Raw genomic sequence first — 17,868 nt, 5'->3', positions numbered from 1 at the left:
TGTGGTAACAAGTAGCATGCAGATTCATGAGAGCCAATGTCGTGGTGGGGGGATCTTTATCTCCGATTATCTCCCCGCATTTTCAAAAAAGTTGTCCGCGCAACGTTCGCCGGCGAGCACTCATGTAGCACGTTGCATGGCTATGCGGAGGGCTTTTGCGAGTCGTGATAAAATGTTTATTTGTATCTAAGTCTCAACGCGCTCTGACAGCGCTGCTATTGCCGCCGCTCACCACAAACAGCCCTAAAATGTCCCGCCAGCGGCGAGGCCTACACTTGCCGCAGGCCCTCCAGCAAGAGCTCGGGCTTGAGCTATCCCAGAAAAGACGCAATAACGGTGTTCAGAATCGTAAGGAACAGCGCAAAGCGCACAGAATCGAGAAGAGACAGCATGTGCGACATAGTCAAGGGCAACCTGCGCCAGGGAAGCGGAGATCGAGACAGGATATTGAATCCGAGGACGAAGCATTTGAGGAGTCTGATGCCGTCTCAGATGATCCTGCAATTCCATCCCAGGAGACTCAGACGAAGTCTCGTGTTCGATCACCACCACGAGAACAACCTAAGACGAAGTCTATGCTGAAGCGACCAGAAACGTCCCCACCAGAAGACTTAGGTGAAGAGACCAACAAAGCCAATGGGGACTACGAGCGTTTATATCGGGGAGACTCGCCCGAGATCGTGCTGGATGCCAGTTCACGATCTTATAAAGATAAGCAGGCTGAAGATGACGATGAGATTGCAGCACTTGAGAAAAGGCTTGGCATCAAAGGCAAGAAAAGAAAAGCGGGCAATGATGACGGCCTGGAGGAGCTGTTCGGACTCGAACCTGAAGAGGAAGACGAGAGGACGAGTAGAAGGCGAGAAGCGGACGAGTGGCTCAAAGACAAACGGCGAAAGGCCAAGCGTCAAGGTCAAGCGCATCAGGCAGTGAATGGGATTTCAGGCAGTGAAACCGGGAGTGACTTGGATGAGGGCATGTCCTGGTCAAACGATTCCAACAGTGAGGTTGCAGACAGCGACGATGGTCATAGCGAAGACGAGGATGGCGGTATGGATCTGGATGCGGATGACGATTTTACTGGATTCGACTCTGATGAGGACGATATTGCCCCAGAACGTCCATCACCGAGAATTCGCGAAAATCCTTACGTGGCTCCTGTAACCGCTTCGACGGCCACTGCCAAATATGTTCCGCCATCGCTTCGCAAAATGCAGAACTCGGAACATGAGTCTGTCACTCGCCTCCGCCGCCAGCTTCAGGGACACCTCAACAAGCTCTCCGAGGGGAATATCATATCCATTCACTCGTCAATTGAAGGACTCTATCGCACCAATCCTCGTGGAACCGTTACGGACATCTTGATCGACCTGCTCTTGTCACTCTTCTCCACACCGTCTATCCTCAGCAATACTTTCTGCATTCTCCACGGCGCCTTCGCCGCATCAATCTACCGCACCATGGGCGTCGACTTCGGGGCCTCGCTTCTCTCCGGTCTGGTCGACCGCTTTCTCAACTACCATACCACGGACGCAACCACGAAGGAGCCTCTCAACTTGGTATCTCTTCTCTCCAACCTCTTCACATTTGGTGTTACAGACACCCCGCTAATCTACTCCTTCATCCGCCTACTCCTCACACCTCTTTCCGAAAGCAACACAGAGCTTCTCCTCCGCCTGATCCGGGATTGCGGCCCACAGTTACGGTCCGACGACCCTAGCGCGCTTAAGACCATCGTGTCCCTGACTCAGCAAGCTACCGCTGACCTGCAAACTCAAGGCAAGGTTATAAGTGTGCGCACAAAGTTCATGCTCGAGACGATTGTCGATCTCAAGAACAACAAGCTCCGTCAAAGCACTGTCGACATCGGCACCACGAAAGAACACATCAGCCGTATGCGCAAAGCGCTCGGCTCTCTGCCGGCGCAAGCCCCACTCCGGATCGATTTGAACGACATCCGCAACTCAGACAGGAAGGGAAAATGGTGGCTGGTCGGCGCTAGCTGGAAGGGGCATGATGGAAGTAGTTCCACACCTGGTGTTCGACCTACCGATGAGGACAACGACCTGCTCGCAAACGAATTTGCCGAGGCCGCTGAACCAGATTACGCTGCTCTGGCCCGCCACTTGCACCTTACCACTCCCCTAGCAGTAACAATCTTCACCGCCCTCGCTACATCCCCCTCGGCGCTGGAAGCACACGCTCGGCTACTTAAGCTCAACCTCAAAAATGCCCAGATCCCGGAGATCCCGCGCGTGCTGGTACGTGCATGTGGCGCCGAGCCGCAGTACAACGGCTTCTACGACGTTGTTGCGCGGCGGCTGTGCACGCTCGGAGATAAAGCGAAGCGCTTGAGCAAGGGATTCGAGTTTGCGGGCTGGGGGTTCTTGCGAAAGATTGGAGGGACAAATGCCGATGGCGAGGACGATGGCGCGGAAAGCTACGATGAGGAAAGTGACGAAGTCGAGATGCAGGAGCTGAGCAATGTTGCGCGACTGTATGCCAGCTTAATCCATGCGGGGTGTGTGAGTCTGGCGCTGCTAAGGGTGGTGGACTTGCATACGTTGAAGGGCGAGAGCAAGGCGCAGCTGTGGGCGGAGCTGCTGCTCGTTCGGATACTGGTATTGTGCAAAGGCGACGCGGTCTCGGTGAAGAACATATTCAGTCGGCTAGAGGCTGCGAAGCAGGTGATTCCCAGGTTGATGATATTCGGCAAGCGATGGGTTCGGAGCAGTCAGCTCGTCGATGGGGAAGGAGAGGAAACGCGTTGGCTGAAGTTGGGTTGGAAGACTGCAGATGCGGTCTTGGAGGAGCTTAGCCGGAATGCTTAAGTATGTAAGACACATCTCTCTGTGGAATGTGTTAGATTGGCGGACGTTCCTCTGAGGGAGAGTTGGGTGGGCTTGCACCACTGTGAAAACACTACTCCGGGCTATAGCACGATCGCTTTATGTCTTGGTGTGTTCAAAGCCGTTGTGCCCTTCCGCTTCCGACGCTCTCAGAACCTCCATCTCTAGTACGGGATCCATCCTCCTTTCCAGCGGATATGTGCCCCAGAAATCCTGTACATGCTTCATAAGTCGATGAAAGGAAAGGCCCGAGCCAGGCTGTATATGGCCAATGATTCCCGCTCGCGAACTTTCGACTCTCTGCGGAACAATCAATGACCTACCTAACATACATTCCAAGCCCTTAAATCCAAAGTCCATAGCTTCACGAGATCCTGTTGGCACCCCCAAATCATCAAGGAAAGCGAAGGTTGTAGTTGGCATCCTCTCCCGGAGATAGTTGATGATGTTTGGGTTGTAGGATCCTCCACCACCAAGATAGACCTCGTCAATTCCACCTTTCGGTGCCCATCGGTCATATGCATCTGCTAGCGCTTTTGCTGTGATACGTGTGATTGTCGCTACACAGTCTTCAGGACGAGCGCCTTCAGCTAGCATCTTTTTGCAGATCTCTTCGGCCATGTGGTCTCCGAAGGTTTCTCGTCCGGTGGTCTTGGGAATATCATGTAGGAAATAGGGGTCTTTCAGGACCTCATCAACGATACGTTCATCGACAGTGCCCTTTGCTCCTAGGACCCCATCTTTGTCGTACTGCTGCTGACCCGAAGTGAAGTAGCGGACAGCAGCGTCGATGAAGACGTTTCCTGGGCCGGTATCGAAATCGTAACCTTTTCGAACATCGCCCATAGGGAGCATGGTGATATTAGCGATTCCTCCGATATTCTGGACCGCGCGATTTTTGGTAGGATGTGTTGCCACTAGTCCATCCCATGCCACAAACAAAGGACATCCCTGTCTTCCGAGCGCCATGTCACTGACGCGGAAATTAGAGAGACTGGTCACACCTGTTTTGGCAGCGATTACAGAGATCTCTGCCATGTCCAGATGTGCTCTTTGCTGATCTCCTTCAAACATTTCGGGGAGAGGAAGATGCCAAATCGTCTGACCTTGCCCAGCGATGATGTCTACTTCATCTTGTAAGGAGAAGCCATATTGCTCAGCAAAGTGAATGATGGCGTTGGCTGTAAACTCGCCTAGCTGGATGTTGACAATCGAAATCTCCTCTGGCGACGTTTTGTTCTCTTTGATCAGTCTCATGACCCTTTTCTTCAAGTCGCCATCGAACGCCACTTCACCTGCGTGCACCAGGCGTACTCTCAATGGGCTTTGAGGCGTCTCTTGAGTAAAATGCATAAGCGCAATATCAAGACCGTCCATTGAGGTACCAGCATTGGTGCCGATGACTTTGAGGCTCAGTGGCTTGCCTGTCCAAGGTAAGATAGCCATAATTGATACAAACTTTAGTACTAAATAGCAAAAGAGCGAAACACGGAAGAATGTCTGTGTCTTGACTGCCAAGCCAGAGAGACGAATTATCACCAACGCATGCTTCGAGGGCTATCGATCCTTATATGCAACGTTTTCGGAGCATTCAAGTTACGTTGTTCAGTCTTAAGACTTGAACTTTGTCCGGTGGCACAACAAGGTAGGCTGTCAATCAGCATTAATGCCCAAACGGTAGGTAGTGTAGGGTCAAGAGTCAGCCAAGTTGATTGCTATGGAAGGATGTCGTCTCCGAGATGAAGCTTTGATTGGTATTTACTGGGGTATAATGCGGGGACGTGTGCCAGGACAGCATTGGCTAGGAAGCCACAATGACGGATTAGGAGCAGTCGGAATCAAGCCGATTTGCGGACAGAAAGTCAACGGCTAAATCGCTTAAACGGGACGGCAGAATGGAATTCGATGCTTGCCAAAAGTTTGGCCTCAACCTTGAGATCTAGTATTCAACGCCACTCACATTCTCCAATTGTACAATCTCAGCGTCAAGACCTGCTCATTCCGCTCTGAGCTCTGGGGCACCTTCCCTCCTAAGGTAGTCTTGATTGCGGGGACCACAAACGATAACTTTCCCTGGGTGTAGATCGGGATAAACTTACGAATCCATTGTATACTCTCCTAGGAGTGCCCTATATCTACATAAACACCTTGGGGCACGGCGAGATTGTTCGTCCAGTTCGTCGAGTAGTGCTCCTCATTTGTGAAAACGATCAAATTCTCCCAGTGCTCAGTGACAGCTTACTAAACATTCTTGAGGTTTTATACTGGGCCTAGCCATTATGGAGCTCACTCCGTATACCTCAACCATGGGCTTGAGTGGCTTGCGACTACAACTTGCCATCGCCACCATCGCAACCTGCGCCTTCTGGCTCTTTGGCTATGATATGTCTGTCATGGGTGGCATCATCACCGAGAAGCCCTTCCTGTCTGTCTTCCCCGAGACCACCGACGCGACTATACAAGGGATTGTTATAGCTTGTCTTGAGCTGGGTGCTCTCTTCGGAGCGATCGTTTGCATCTTCTGTGGAGATAATTGGGGAAGAAGAGGCACTGTATTCATCGGCATGACATTCATGTTGGTTGGTGGTATCTTGCAAGCATCAGCATGGCACATCGCCCAGATGGTCGTTGGACGTCTAATCTCAGGGATTGGCCTGGGCTTGCAAGTTGCGACCGTGCCTGCATGGCAGTCTGAATGTGCGAAACCGAAGTCTCGCGGTCGCTGGGTCATGATTGAAGGCGGTCTACAGACTTCTGGCGTTGCCTGTGGACAATGGGTCGGACTCGGCTTCTATTACACCTCGGGTCAAGTCCAGTGGCGGGCTCCTGTGGCAATCCAGTTGCTCCCAGCAGCAATCGTTTTCTGCTTCATCATGTTTCTCCCCGAAAGGTAAGCTAAACACTATTCCCCTTATTCCTTCTACAGATCGCTGAATTGAAACAGTCCTCGTTGGCTCGTCTCACATGGCCGGTTAGCCGACGCTCGAGAGGTCCTGTCAAAGCTCCGCGGCACAGATGAGTCAGATCCAGTCTTTATTGCCGAGTTCGACGGTATCCTGGCTAGCCACGAGGCACAAAAGGCTCAAGCTCCCTTTGCGTACCGGGAATTGCTGCAGAATGGTAAAACGCAGACGTTCCGCCGCATGTTGCTGGGTGTATTCGTAAACGCTGCTCAACAACTGTCCGGCATTAACATGGTGTCGACCTACGCGAACCAAATCCTATCGACTAATTTCGACCTGAGTCCTGGAATGTCACACTTGATTGCCGCTTGCGGTGGCACAGAGTACGCCTTCTGCTCGCTTCTCTCCGTTTTTCTGATCGAAGGATTGGGCCGTCGCAAGGCGTTCATGTGGACCGCCTCGGGTATGGCCGCTTGCTTTATCGTTATTCCGATATTGCTGTCCACTAGCTCTCGATCGAACCAACTTGCTGGTGCTGGCCTGCTCTTCCTTTTCAACACCTTCTTCGGTAAGAACCAAGCCCTCTCCTCCACACAAATACCGTTCCCTAACCAGGTAAACAATAGGTTTAGCATGGGTTGGTGGCCCTTTTCTTTACGCCGCCGAAATCGCGCCCTTGCGCGCTCGAGCCCCTTGCGCCGCACTAGGTTCAGTAAGCAACTGGACTTTCTGCTTCCTGGTGGTCATGACAATTCCCACATCATTTTCAAACCTCGGGTGGAAGACATATATCTACTACGCCGTATTTAATGCGTTGTTCGTGCCCGTCATCTACTTCTTCCTGGTAGAGACCAGGCAGCGGTCCTTGGAAGAGCTCGACGTAGTTTTCGCTACCCCCGGAGATCCGGTCAAGAATGAGCAGCGTCTCCCACACGACATTTCGATTGAGACCGCAAAGACTACTCTCGGCCTCGCAGATGACGTTGCTACAGAGAATAACTCGGATAAGGATGTTGCTACGGGGGCAGTCATGGATCGGGAAAAGCGATTTAGTTAACGATCTGCACGGTTGATGGGGCACGAACTTTGCTAGGCAGTACGCGAACGAAAGCTTTGGGCTCTTTGACATAGAAGAATCATCGATCAATCGTACGATGCTTCAATATGCTGGTCGAGGCTCAGGGTCAGCGGCTGAGGTATTGATCTATAATGATGAAGCTTTGACCTGGAACCAAATCAGTCATGAAATTGTGCTATTAATGCAAAGACAGAACTACTGTAGCGGCCTACAGTTCCATTCCGCTCGCTGACAGAGCGTTTGCAGCTAGCATTCGAGTCAAATTCTGTCAAAGAGACGAGGGAACGTAAGATAGGTGGTCTTCCAAAGCTTTGTCTTGTGTCCCGCCCGATCAGCCTCGTAACCACCTGGGTCAGCACAGCTGAATCCACTCCTTATTCTCCCTCAAGCTCTCATCCGCCATCAGATCCGGCGCGAACCCCTCACAAATCAACTCATGACACTGCATGCCATACTTCTGAACGGGTCGAACGACAAGTGGCAACGGCACCGTGGGCAGAAAACAGAGCTTGTCTCCTGTTCTCGCGTTCCAGAGGACCAGAACGAGTCTGCCGGACTCCGTGAGCGCGAGATGCCGCCACATGGGCCTGTTTGGATACGTTTTGTCGTATATCTGAAAGGACGTGCTTGTGCGAGCGGCTGGTCCATTTCTGGCGAAATACAACCCCCCTGACTTAATGAAACGTACAATTTCGCTGGTCGACTTGGATCGTCCAACTACGTTGTAGTCTACCCTGGAGCAGAAATCATCTATGAGAGTCTCGTCGTATTTATACTGAGACTTGCCATCTTTGGGAGTACCCCAACTGTCGGCGATCATATATGGGCACGACTCTGTTATGGTATCACTTATTGTACCATGCACAGAAAGCACTCGCGACCCTTGATCGTGGCAGAAGTCAGTACCCTCGACCAGCCACTCTTGAGGTTCGGACGAGAGATACAGCTCTGTTATACATCCAGCATACTCAGATCGTCCGCTCCCGAAAGGGGACTGATCAGCTGGTTGAGAAAAGTCCATGACCCAACCTGGTAGGCCTTCGATTGCTGGCACTTCCGCATGTAGATGGTCTGTGCGACGTCCGGCTAGCCAAAGAATGCTGAACGACTTATCACGTCGAATTGACCACACAGTAGCTCTAATGTAAGTTTCGGCGACGCTGATCGAATAGTCAGTTTCGAGTATTGCTGTGGAACTCTCGATACCACGTTGTAATGCCTTGAGAAGGCCATGGATGCTGTATATGTAGTCTCGCGGATCAGTAGCGCTCAGAGCTCGCGTCGAGTATAGAATTCCAGTGACTCCAACATGACGCCTCTCTCTTGCATCAAGGATTCTTCGCAGCCAACGAATATTCCCGCTGTTGATATCTGTAACCAGGCAACTGTCTTTCATGGCTACCCGTTCCTGGAATGCAGTGGCAGAGACAATTTGATCTTCGGTTGCGTCCTCGTTGAATACTCTCAGCGCGAACAAGAATAGGTTTAAGTCGCAACTATAATTCCCACACAGCACTAATGTGTGATCATTGAGCAACAACTCCTGAAGGATCCAGCTTCGACTAAAGCATGGCCTTGAGAACATCTGCATGAGCGCCAAGAGCTCATTGCTCGTCGAGGCAAGATCTGATATGAATGTTGAATCGATCAGAAGGACGTTTCTCCTCGTGAGCACAATATCTCGTTGTCTGCACCACGTCTCAACTCGAGAGAGATAGTTAAATGCAGTGCGGATGTCTGCGGATTCATGCCCTGTCCAAACTAGGACCTGCGCTGCTTGAGCGTAAATCTGGTGCATGTGCTGGACTTGCACGCCTTTCTCAACGTCATTGGTTTGGTCGATACAGATTGCATCAATCCAGAAGGGATGATCAATGCACCTCTCGCGAAGAACGCAGAGCACTTGAAAAGCAGACTCAGGTATCATCGAAGAGCGTCCATTTAGACTGACCTGGTGCAAGCGGCATTGTCTTCCCCAAGCGTATGAAACTGCGCCGTACGTATGAGCAGCGGCTTCTGTGAGAGTGCATTCTGATAACTCGCATTCGAGAGATTCGTTCCCGAATCCAGGTAGAATCGTGAGCAGTCGAAGACAGCCTTTTGCGAGCGGGGAATACTGAAAAGGTCCGAGGCGTTTGCTAGTCCAGGGTGCTGATCTCATGGGACTCAGGCTTTGTGGGGGACTTACGGAGACGCTGCCAAAGCGCTTAGCCGATACATTGGATCTTCTGGGCATGGCTTCAAGGCGTGAGCCACATACATGGAATGCTTCCTCATTTGCAAGCCAAGGTGGCCGTGTATTGTATGAAGTCTTCTCGGTGGGGATGCGTGCGGCTCGCAAAAGTGCAACTGTTCATTGAAAGTCTTCGCGCTAGCGACGCATGCCCAAAAGGCCTCGTATCAGGCATCAGCCTTATACAGAACCGAATTCCGATCGGAACGTGCCACGAACACGTAGGAAGACTGGCTAGAAACTCGGTTGGAGTTCGCTTCCCAGCGACAGGAGAAGAAGTGATACTTTCAAGGTTTCGCACGTTACAGCGAATGCATTGTCGCAGCGGCAAGATACGCCTTAAAGGCCTCCGCGTTACGCGTCTGCATGTACACCGTGCCAGGACCGGTGAACTTGCAAACCAGCCCTTCGCCTGATGCTACTCCGGAGATGATGCCGCCAGAAGCGGCGCGCTCCAATATATACTTGCAATTCCATGCAACAAGATAGCCGTTGTCAATGATATACTTCTCACCTTCCACAAGCTAGAACATAAGAATTAGCTCAGTCTTCTTAGGGAACCTGGGTACGTACGTCTTTCTTGATCAGGGCCCCGAAGGTGTTGACCCAGCAGATACCGTTGCCAGACACCCGGAATACGAACAGGCCTTCACCGGAGAATATAGCTTTCGATATGCCCTGATTCTTGATGTCTCTGGTAACACCTTGCGTGCTGGCCAGGAAAGCATCTCGTCCAACACTCCAGGGCTGACTCTCGCTGTTCAAGCGTAGGAGGTGGATATCACCGAGGACGGGAGGAGCGAGCAAAAGCTCTCCAGGACCGGTGAATGTCGAATGCGACATTTCGCCGCCGAAGATTTTCTTGACGCTGAATTTGACCGCACCACGAAGGGTGATGGACGGTGACATGGCAATCATGGCGCCTGGCTTTGCTGCAATGGGACAGCCCATGGCGAGTTGGAGAGTAAGAATGGAGTTTGTGTCTCGGTGTGAGACCCTGTATGCACCACCATTGAAAGTGCCGACGTCGTCGGAGACCAAAGTCGATTGGGCTCCTGTGAACTGTCCTTGCTCGGGAACTCCACGCATGGCCGGCACGGACCGCTGCTTGCTGGGATCAGCAAGGTTCATGGATCCTAGCTCTGTGGTTATGGTCGACCCGAGCTTGTTCAACTTGGGTGCAAGTCTTGAACCGAGGCCTTGCTTCCCATCTTGCTTCTCTTCGGGTATGGCATTGAGATTCGGCGGAGAGGGGGCTTGCCCGAGCTGTGGCGGAGGCGGACTGCTATAGTCTGTACCAGTCATGTTATAAGAATCTTGCCTCGGCATCTGGGTCATGTTGTAGGAATCTTGTCTATTAGGACCCATGTCGAAGGTCGTACGCGTAGGAGGAGCAGACTGTGGGACCGATCCATAGCTATAGTTCACGGGCTTTTGTGCTCTCGGTTGCTGAATGGGTGGTGATTGTGTCGGTGGGGGTGGGAGGAAAGAGGTCTGAGTTGGAGGGGCTGATGGAGGGGGTGATGCACCCATTGGTGGGGGAGGATAGAACTGGCCATTACTCGAACCCTGTGGAGGCGGAGGAAATGAGGAGTTCGCTGGTGGCAAGCTCGGAGGGGGCGGAAATGCTGCTAAGGTCAGCTCAGAATAAACTCGTCGAGGCAAGACGCACAGTTCTGATCCCCTGTAGGAGGAGCTGCAACGTCTGTCAGCCCTGTCACACCCGAAGATTGCCTGCCCGCTTACGAGGGAAGTAGTTGGCGCCGCCTTGTTGCTGACCAGAGCCTGGAGGAGGTGGAAACGACATCACTGATACTCCGCCGTCGTGGCTCGAGATATTTCAATGTCCTACCTGCACTTGTTCGTGAGTGAGGTTGAGGGGACAGTGACTTGGTTCGGTTATCAGCGCAACGGATGACAGACGTGGGAGCACGGAAACAGCAGCTGTGTTAGCACCAGGAGGGACAGAAGGAGACATCAGTGCATGAGCTGCATTTATTCTTGGGTAGCCTAACCCGCCGCGCAACCCTTGGTAAGCGCCGTCGGATGCATTGCTTGAGCGCCTTGGACTTTGAATACAACCAGTGGTTGGATGAAGTCCAAGTCGGGCAGAATGATTGGCTCAGTGGGCGGCTACGGATTACGTTGGAGCATAAGCGCTGTTTACACCCCAATAGTAGCGAAGCTTCATCGAACCTCATCTCTCATCCCGCCGGTCATTACTGCAACAGTCGAATGACTACACCAGAGGAACCCCTTGCCGCTGCAACAAGTCCTTCGATGTGCATGAACTGCATCTAGACTTCGTCCGCCAGTTCAACAGCATCCAGCTCGGCAGCGAGATCAACCAAACCATCCTCGCGCTCCACCATCCAGGCATCCATCATGGTCGAAGTCTGTGCCCGACCTTGGCGCAACTGAGCCTCATGCAACTCCTTCACAAAGTAATCGACCCGGCTTTTGAAAATGTTGGCTTTATCATACCAATCTGTGATTGGGCCGTCACGCAAAACCTTGAGATCTGCAGGCAGTCGATTTGGAGGACTCAGCAGCTTTCGAAAGGCCGCGAGCTGGCGATGTAGGTCACCATAGCGACGCTCCAGTTCAGGAACACCTTGTGGGTAAATCGAGAGCTGCGACAGATATGTCGATGCTTGGCCGAGGACACCGTGCTCTGACTTCCACTGCCCGATGACGGTATTGGTGGACAGGATAACCTTGCTGATGGCGAAGCTGCCAGTATTTGCAATGGGAATATTGCCAGCAGTAAGGAAGGGAATCTCATGCAAGTTGCGAACCAGGTAAGCAGGCGTCCAGTCAGAGCCGTCATGCCAACCTCGGTCAAAGCAATGGAACTGAGCAAGATCGCTGTGCCAGGAGGTATGATGGGCGCTGTACACCTGGCCAGTGTTGCCGACGGGTTGATTAATGAAGGCACGTTTGAGCGAAGCAGCCAGGTCGTACGTATGCTGCACAATTTCTGCGCTTGTGACAGTCTGGAGAGTGGGCTTCGCGGCCAGGATGGCTGGAATGCGCTTTCATAGTCAGTCGATGGCGGCAAACATGGCCTATGGCGGCACTTACCATAATGCTCGAAGGTCTCTCGTCGACGAGACTGCTGAGATACGACAGGGTGACGCAGACTTGCTGGACATGCTGATACTTCCAGTGTGTATCAGGCGACCCCTCGAAGCGCAGAATCTCGGTATCGCAGTCTTCCACCCGTGTCCGAGGCATGAAGATGACCGTTAGGGGTTTCTCTCGCCAGCCGAAATCCATATTGGTGAAGTATTTCGCCAGGGGCTGCTCCAAACCACGGAGGTGCTCCAAGACCGTGGCCCAGGTGGACTGCTCTTGGGCGTCGACTGCCAGTAATTGAGATGGGTGGGTAAGTTCGATGGCCACTACCTGCAGCCGGGTGGCGTACTGCAAGAGGAACTTGACCCCGGCTTGGTTCGGATGATCTGTGCTCGGCACCGGGGAGACGCTGTATGGGATGATTCGACTGTAGTTTCCTGCCCCGCTAACATCACGGGCGACGACAGAGTCTCCGAAATGACCTGCAGCAAGATCGGCTCGGACTGCGCGACCAGCACGAATGACAAGTCTACCAGCGGAGTACTTGTGCACCGACTCGCGGAAACCACGACAGATCTGGGAGAAGTTGAAATATCCCTCGTCGAACTCGATGAGGTCCAACTTCTCGTCCATGATCACCGGATCATCGGTGATGCCGAGGCGGATGATGTTGTCCCATAGCTCCACTGGGAGCGCAGGTAGGTTGACGGTGTCGTCGAAGATGTTGACGACATTGTGCTTGGATGCCAGATAGGCCAAGAGCCCCGACATTGTCGTCGCGTGCTGTGGAAGGGGGAGGGATGGTGCGAGGCGATTGCGGAGGACTAGTTGAGGGTTAGAAAGGCCAAGAGTCTCCAGGTGAATGTTACCGGTGAAGAAGGGGTTTTGTGTGGCAGCAAGTAACACTGAGACTTGACTTCAGCAATTGAATCTCCGCGGTGATACTCCTGGGATCCGCGGTGCCAAGGGGCATTCATGTCACCGCCATGGGAACAGCCTTGTGGCTGGTAACTCCAGTGTCTGTGGGTGCCGATGGTGCTGATGAGCTGAGTGAGCTGATTAGAAATGTATCTAGCTGGTAAAGACCTTGTCAGTGGCTCTAAGTGTCCGCGAGAAGCTGTTTCCTGGATGCGTGGATTGCTGCCAGCTTCACAAAAGAGGTTCCGTTGAATTGTTGTTTGCTCCTGCAGAACAGTAGTGCTACGACTCGTCTACGTGTCAAAAGGATATCATTAACTCAACAAGAGTCAATGCATGATTTCGGGCAAGGCACACCATTGCGAACTATCTCTAAATGTCCTCGCCCACAAACTTTGTTCGAATTCGTTCTCCAGCCTGCCATCCGCTGCTTGGCCTCTGCAAATGCCAGGCGATAAGCATACCCTGACAGCATTTCGACTTTCTTCATTGCTCATATCGTTGGATGGAATCCTGGCATAGCACCATACGCCGCATAAAGCAGCCCAGCCTTGAAAGTTCGAAGCGATAACCACCACAGGGAACATTGTCAGAAAGGCACTTAACCAGCCATCCTCTTTCTCTTGCCGACCTGGGCCGTGAAACCCGATTTGATGGCCGTGACAGACCGTCTGGACCCGCAGGAGTTGCACGTGACGAAGTAGAGGCGATTCTCGCCCTTGCTCAGCTCGGTGTCTGGCGAGCGGCAGGTCTTGCAGGTGACATATTCCACAATATATCTTCGGAGAACGTTCTCGATCTGCTTCTGTTGGAATCGACCCTTGATGACCAAACGCTTAGATCCATCAACTGAGCCAGAAGTACCCAATTCAGCGAACAAGTACTGGGTGACGTGCTCATCGTTGCGTTTCATACGCTTACTGATCTCGGCGATGTTTGCAAAGATAGTTTTCTTGTTGCCTTCGCGCAGACATTGCGGGGGAGGAATTTTGTATGACTTGCTTCCGCTGGCCAGAATATCCGGGTTGTACTCGTTGACAAGCTTGAAGAAACGGTGGAGTAGTAGATTGTAAGAGATGGGTGTGCTGGCATCATGCGCCCAGATTCCAGTACCAGCGTTAAGATCGCCTTCTTGTGTGGCACCTTCCGTTGAGGAGTCTTTAGTGGGAGCACCCTCTTCGTCTTCAAGACCGGCAGAGGCAAGCTTCGCTTCGAAAGAGTCGTCGGTTTTCGGCTTGGTAGACTTCTTCTTTTTCTTCTTGAGCGCAGATGCATCGAACTCTCCATCTGCTGCCACCGGTGCCTCGTCGGCGGCATCATCGGCCTTGGGTTTAGAGGACTTCTTTTTCTTCTTGTTGAGGCCGGCAAACATGTCGGTCACTTCATCGACGGCTTTGTCTGTGGCTTCTGTCAGCGTCGGTACGGGGCAGGACTCATCAGACGTACCTTGTGAATGACTGTCGGCGGTGGTCTTATCCTCAAGAGGAGCAGACTCTGAGATCTCGCCGTTGGCATCCATGGCTGTGGTGTCTTCGCTGAAGGCAACGGATTTGCGGGATTTGCGATCTGCTAGGGGCTGTTCCTGTCGAGAAAACGCATTAGATGAAGCAAGAGTCAAAGGTGTGGCAGCGGCTGTGGAGCAACACGAAGGAGGTTTCACTTTGGTTGTCGCCTCCTCCGATGCGGGTTGGTGGGGTTGGTGTTTGTGCGAGGACTTTTGACGTACAACTTCTGCCATGCTGGGTGATATTGATCGAGGATAGACAATGTCTCTTGGCTGGAGACAACTGTCTTACGGTGTAGGTACTCGGTGACTGAACGATAGAATGCGCCAGATCTTTCGCACACGGATATCTTATTAGATTTGCGGCTGCAGGCATGACTCAATAAATGACAGCGACGTCACGTGATCGAATCTGCCTGAGGCTTTGTCTCCAACTCGAACTTCATGCGACTTCGAATGGAAGACTTCATGCGCAGTCCGCATTTCATTCACTCGTCCATCACCTTGCCACCGGTGGCGTTGATTTGACTCTGCATATATGTCAACCGGGTACAGCCACCATGTCTGATGACCTATCTGCTTCGGGCTCATTCATCGACGCCCCCTCCGCCAGCTCACAGCCGTCCATCATTGATATACCTTCGAACAACGCTGAAGAGATGGATTCCCTACCATCTTCACCAACGACGGACGACTCCCTCAGTGTGTCCGACGACGACGAATATGCTCAAGCCGAGCGCGAATGGAAAGAGTCATTGCAGCAACTGGAGCTCCTGTTGTCCATGGTCATAGTACCATATCTGGGCAAGTATTTTGGCCGAAAGTTCGCCTACTATGGCTGGAAACGATTTATGGAATGGAAATACCCTGTCGAAATTGTCGTTACGAACTCAGCACGATTCAAGGCGGTGGGAGCTGTAGAAGCAGCCGCAAGCTTGTGAGGGTCTGGAAACTTTTCCGCCTCCGTTCAACTAGTCGCCCGAACCAACGGGCTCGGTATGACCTAATAGACCGGATCACGAAAGGGACGTACATTGGCAGTATCAACGCTATGAAGCTCTTCGATAATTGAGAAGCATGAAATTTGGGTACCTCCGCGGACTGTCTTAAGAGGCACTCTTAGATGAAGCTCAGATGAATTCCAGTACAGCTTCTATAACGGAGCTGGACACCTGCGCACTTGATGTGCCGAGAACTTGGCCCATGCAACTCTCCTGCTAGCTATCACTTCGCCGTGTTGCCGACCAGAGGGGCCTTTCGCAACCACTTTCTCTCCTCGACTTCCTGCAGCAGCCACTTCGACAAGCTCCCCCTTGTCACGCTGTCTCCTTCGAAGTTCAGCAGTGTCTCCTTGACCACGATGGAAATATCTGGGTTTGCATCACCCAAATAGCCAACTCGATAAATTGTCCAGTCGAGATCTTTATCCTCGGCACCAGCGTACAGCACTGCCTTAGCAATGTCCCTCATTTCAGCATCGCCTTGCGGAACCATGATTCTCGGGATGTGAATTTTCGCCCACCAGGCCCAGCTGATCTTGCTGGTCTCTTCAGGATACTGGAATCCACTAGGAGTCGACAGAGCGATAATTCGCTTCACGCCGGCCTCCCTCATAGCGGGAAGAATCGATGTGTTGAAGGCATCTGCTATAGGCGTTGGCTTCCGCCTGGTCAGGAAGTAATAGAGGCTCATGTATGCTCCGAGGAAGCTAATGACGGTGGTGACGGGTGGGAACTTCGCGTCCGCGCTCAGAGACTTGACCAGTGTTTTGCGGTCGGTCAGCTCGCCTTCAGTCACCCGGAATCTGGCATTGCTGTGGACACCCGCAGGAAGTTTTGCTCGTCCGGAAGCACGAATGTAGAGCGTCACAAGTGGTGCGGCGTCACCCAGCGCAATTAGTTGGCTAATGAAGATAATGCCGGTCTCGCCTGAGCCACCAAGAAGGAAGAGATGTTCCTCTGTCATTGCTGTTATTTGCGTGTCGATGGTGCTCTCGCCGTGGCATAAATTTCGGGATTGCCTTGCTCGTTGCACCCTTCTCTCAGATTCCTGGCTATCCGGATCCTTATATCGGCAGCGACCCAAGCCCAGTACCAGGCGCCGACCCAAGATGAGCGTTCGATATTAATCATCGGCCAGAGCCTGGACAGCTCGGCGCAATACACACACTACTTGATCCGTTAACTAGATGCGCGACCCGATTGCGTAAGCGTCGCATGAGCAAACGCCGACCACCGACAACCAGACCAGGTTGCTTAATACTTGCAATATTGAATGCCCCCCCGCCGAGTACGGAAGCATCACGATGTCTGTTTCAAATGGCTGTTCGTGCTCAGACGACAAATTTAGTCCGAATTCCGAAGACCAGGCCGCACAAGTAGTTAGCTACAGTTCGTCTGCACACCTATAGAAATGCAGCGAAGTAGCGAATATTCTATGCGATCCTTGAGCATATCCTCTTGCCAGACCGGCAACCAGCAGCACCAAACAAAGCCATCGGCGCCACCGTCCCCTGCACACTCATAGTCCCTTCACCTTCGCGCCGCCAGCCCTCCACCAGCCTACGCCATATGCCAACCAACTCGCACCCAAAAGCACGGGCGCACCCCTCTTCTGCGGCGTGCCCAAATGCCTGAATTCCTCATCACACCAGTCGGAGCCGGGATACAAAATCGCACTTAGCTGCGTGACCCAGTACAGACTAGAGAACAGTGTGGCGATAAACAGGTTATCCAGTGCACCCGTCATAGTCGATGTATTGGTTCTACGCCAGGTGAAATACGCCGTCAGCAGACCCAGGCCGAGGCCCGTAGACATGGTCTGCCCGTTGTGAAACTTGGCGTGTGGCGGCCAGCGCGGGTTGAAGACATGGGTTTCGTTCCAGTCGGCAAGGTAGCCACCTGCGGCGGTGAGGGTGGCTAGGACAGAGAGCATAGCGCGAGCGGGGAGCAGTGTGCCTGAAGTGGGGTCACCGGAGGCCATTTTGATGACTGATGATGAAGCGTGTTGTTGAATTTGTGGACGTCGATACAGGACAATGTTGTCGAGCTTGTATTGTTGATGCTGTGATGGATACTTTACCTCCGTACCGTGCTCTAGGGGAGACCAAGGCCAGCTTGCAGGTCATTTGTCGGCCTTGAATTATGGCGGGCCACCGAAGAGCCGATTCTCAGGGGTCAAAAGTGGGTATTTGCTCATGCTGACCTCATCACTCGCATTCCCAGCAAAGAGATCTGTACAGTTTCGATACGTTTGGGAGTCAAGCAAAACGATGGCCCAGGCTGAGCAGTGATGGCAACCCTCAG

General features: G+C 52.6%; 10 protein-coding genes across 10 annotated transcripts; 3 read left to right on the top strand and 7 right to left on the bottom strand.

Annotated features, from left to right (window-relative positions):
• Positions 1-248: 248 nt before the first annotated feature.
• HMPREF1541_03459 (uncharacterized protein) lies at positions 249-2,831 on the top strand (the record flags this gene model as incomplete). The annotated part of the gene is made up of 1 exon (XM_008717810.1): positions 249-2,831. One exon carries the CDS (start codon positions 249-251, stop codon positions 2,829-2,831), a length of 2,583 nt encoding a protein of 860 aa, XP_008716032.1.
• A 117-nt stretch (positions 2,832-2,948) lies between these two features.
• Positions 2,949-4,295, bottom strand: HMPREF1541_03458 (uncharacterized protein; the record flags this gene model as incomplete). Its single annotated transcript, XM_008717809.1, has 1 exon — positions 2,949-4,295. One exon carries the CDS (start codon positions 4,293-4,295, stop codon positions 2,949-2,951), a length of 1,347 nt encoding a protein of 448 aa, XP_008716031.1.
• Positions 4,296-5,128: 833 nt separating this feature from the next.
• HMPREF1541_03457 (uncharacterized protein) lies at positions 5,129-6,809 on the top strand (the record flags this gene model as incomplete). The annotated part of the gene is made up of 3 exons (XM_008717808.1): positions 5,129-5,739; positions 5,794-6,320; positions 6,379-6,809. 3 exons carry the CDS (start codon positions 5,129-5,131, stop codon positions 6,807-6,809), a joined length of 1,569 nt encoding a protein of 522 aa, XP_008716030.1.
• A 1,937-nt stretch (positions 6,810-8,746) lies between these two features.
• Positions 8,747-8,875, bottom strand: HMPREF1541_03456 (uncharacterized protein; the record flags this gene model as incomplete). The annotated part of the gene is made up of 1 exon (XM_008717807.1): positions 8,747-8,875. One exon carries the CDS (start codon positions 8,873-8,875, stop codon positions 8,747-8,749), a length of 129 nt encoding a protein of 42 aa, XP_008716029.1.
• Positions 8,876-9,365: 490 nt separating this feature from the next.
• HMPREF1541_03455 (uncharacterized protein) lies at positions 9,366-10,401 on the bottom strand (the record flags this gene model as incomplete). Its single annotated transcript, XM_008717806.1, has 2 exons — positions 9,366-9,587; positions 9,637-10,401. 2 exons carry the CDS (start codon positions 10,399-10,401, stop codon positions 9,366-9,368), a joined length of 987 nt encoding a protein of 328 aa, XP_008716028.1.
• A 959-nt stretch (positions 10,402-11,360) lies between these two features.
• On the bottom strand, positions 11,361-12,912 carry HMPREF1541_03454 (uncharacterized protein; the record flags this gene model as incomplete). Its single annotated transcript, XM_008717805.1, has 2 exons — positions 11,361-12,098; positions 12,148-12,912. 2 exons carry the CDS (start codon positions 12,910-12,912, stop codon positions 11,361-11,363), a joined length of 1,503 nt encoding a protein of 500 aa, XP_008716027.1.
• A 748-nt stretch (positions 12,913-13,660) lies between these two features.
• Positions 13,661-14,578, bottom strand: HMPREF1541_03453 (uncharacterized protein; the record flags this gene model as incomplete). The annotated part of the gene is made up of 2 exons (XM_008717804.1): positions 13,661-14,466; positions 14,506-14,578. The coding sequence occupies 2 exons, from the start codon at positions 14,576-14,578 to the stop codon at positions 13,661-13,663; spliced, it is 879 nt and encodes a 292-aa protein (XP_008716026.1).
• A 545-nt stretch (positions 14,579-15,123) lies between these two features.
• HMPREF1541_03452 (uncharacterized protein) lies at positions 15,124-15,504 on the top strand (the record flags this gene model as incomplete). Its single annotated transcript, XM_008717803.1, has 1 exon — positions 15,124-15,504. One exon carries the CDS (start codon positions 15,124-15,126, stop codon positions 15,502-15,504), a length of 381 nt encoding a protein of 126 aa, XP_008716025.1.
• Positions 15,505-15,787: 283 nt separating this feature from the next.
• On the bottom strand, positions 15,788-16,528 carry HMPREF1541_03451 (uncharacterized protein; the record flags this gene model as incomplete). The annotated part of the gene is made up of 1 exon (XM_008717802.1): positions 15,788-16,528. One exon carries the CDS (start codon positions 16,526-16,528, stop codon positions 15,788-15,790), a length of 741 nt encoding a protein of 246 aa, XP_008716024.1.
• A 555-nt stretch (positions 16,529-17,083) lies between these two features.
• Positions 17,084-17,545, bottom strand: HMPREF1541_03450 (uncharacterized protein; the record flags this gene model as incomplete). Its single annotated transcript, XM_008717801.1, has 1 exon — positions 17,084-17,545. The coding sequence occupies one exon, from the start codon at positions 17,543-17,545 to the stop codon at positions 17,084-17,086; it is 462 nt and encodes a 153-aa protein (XP_008716023.1).
• Positions 17,546-17,868: the final 323 nt, after the last annotated feature.

The sequence above is a fragment of the Cyphellophora europaea genome (assembly GCF_000365145.1).
Source record: "Cyphellophora europaea CBS 101466 unplaced genomic scaffold supercont1.3, whole genome shotgun sequence".
NCBI classification, from domain to species: Eukaryota; Fungi; Ascomycota; class Eurotiomycetes; order Chaetothyriales; family Cyphellophoraceae; genus Cyphellophora; species Cyphellophora europaea.
Note: the sequence above shows the minus strand (reverse complement) of the source record. Positions and strands in the feature narration are given on the sequence as shown.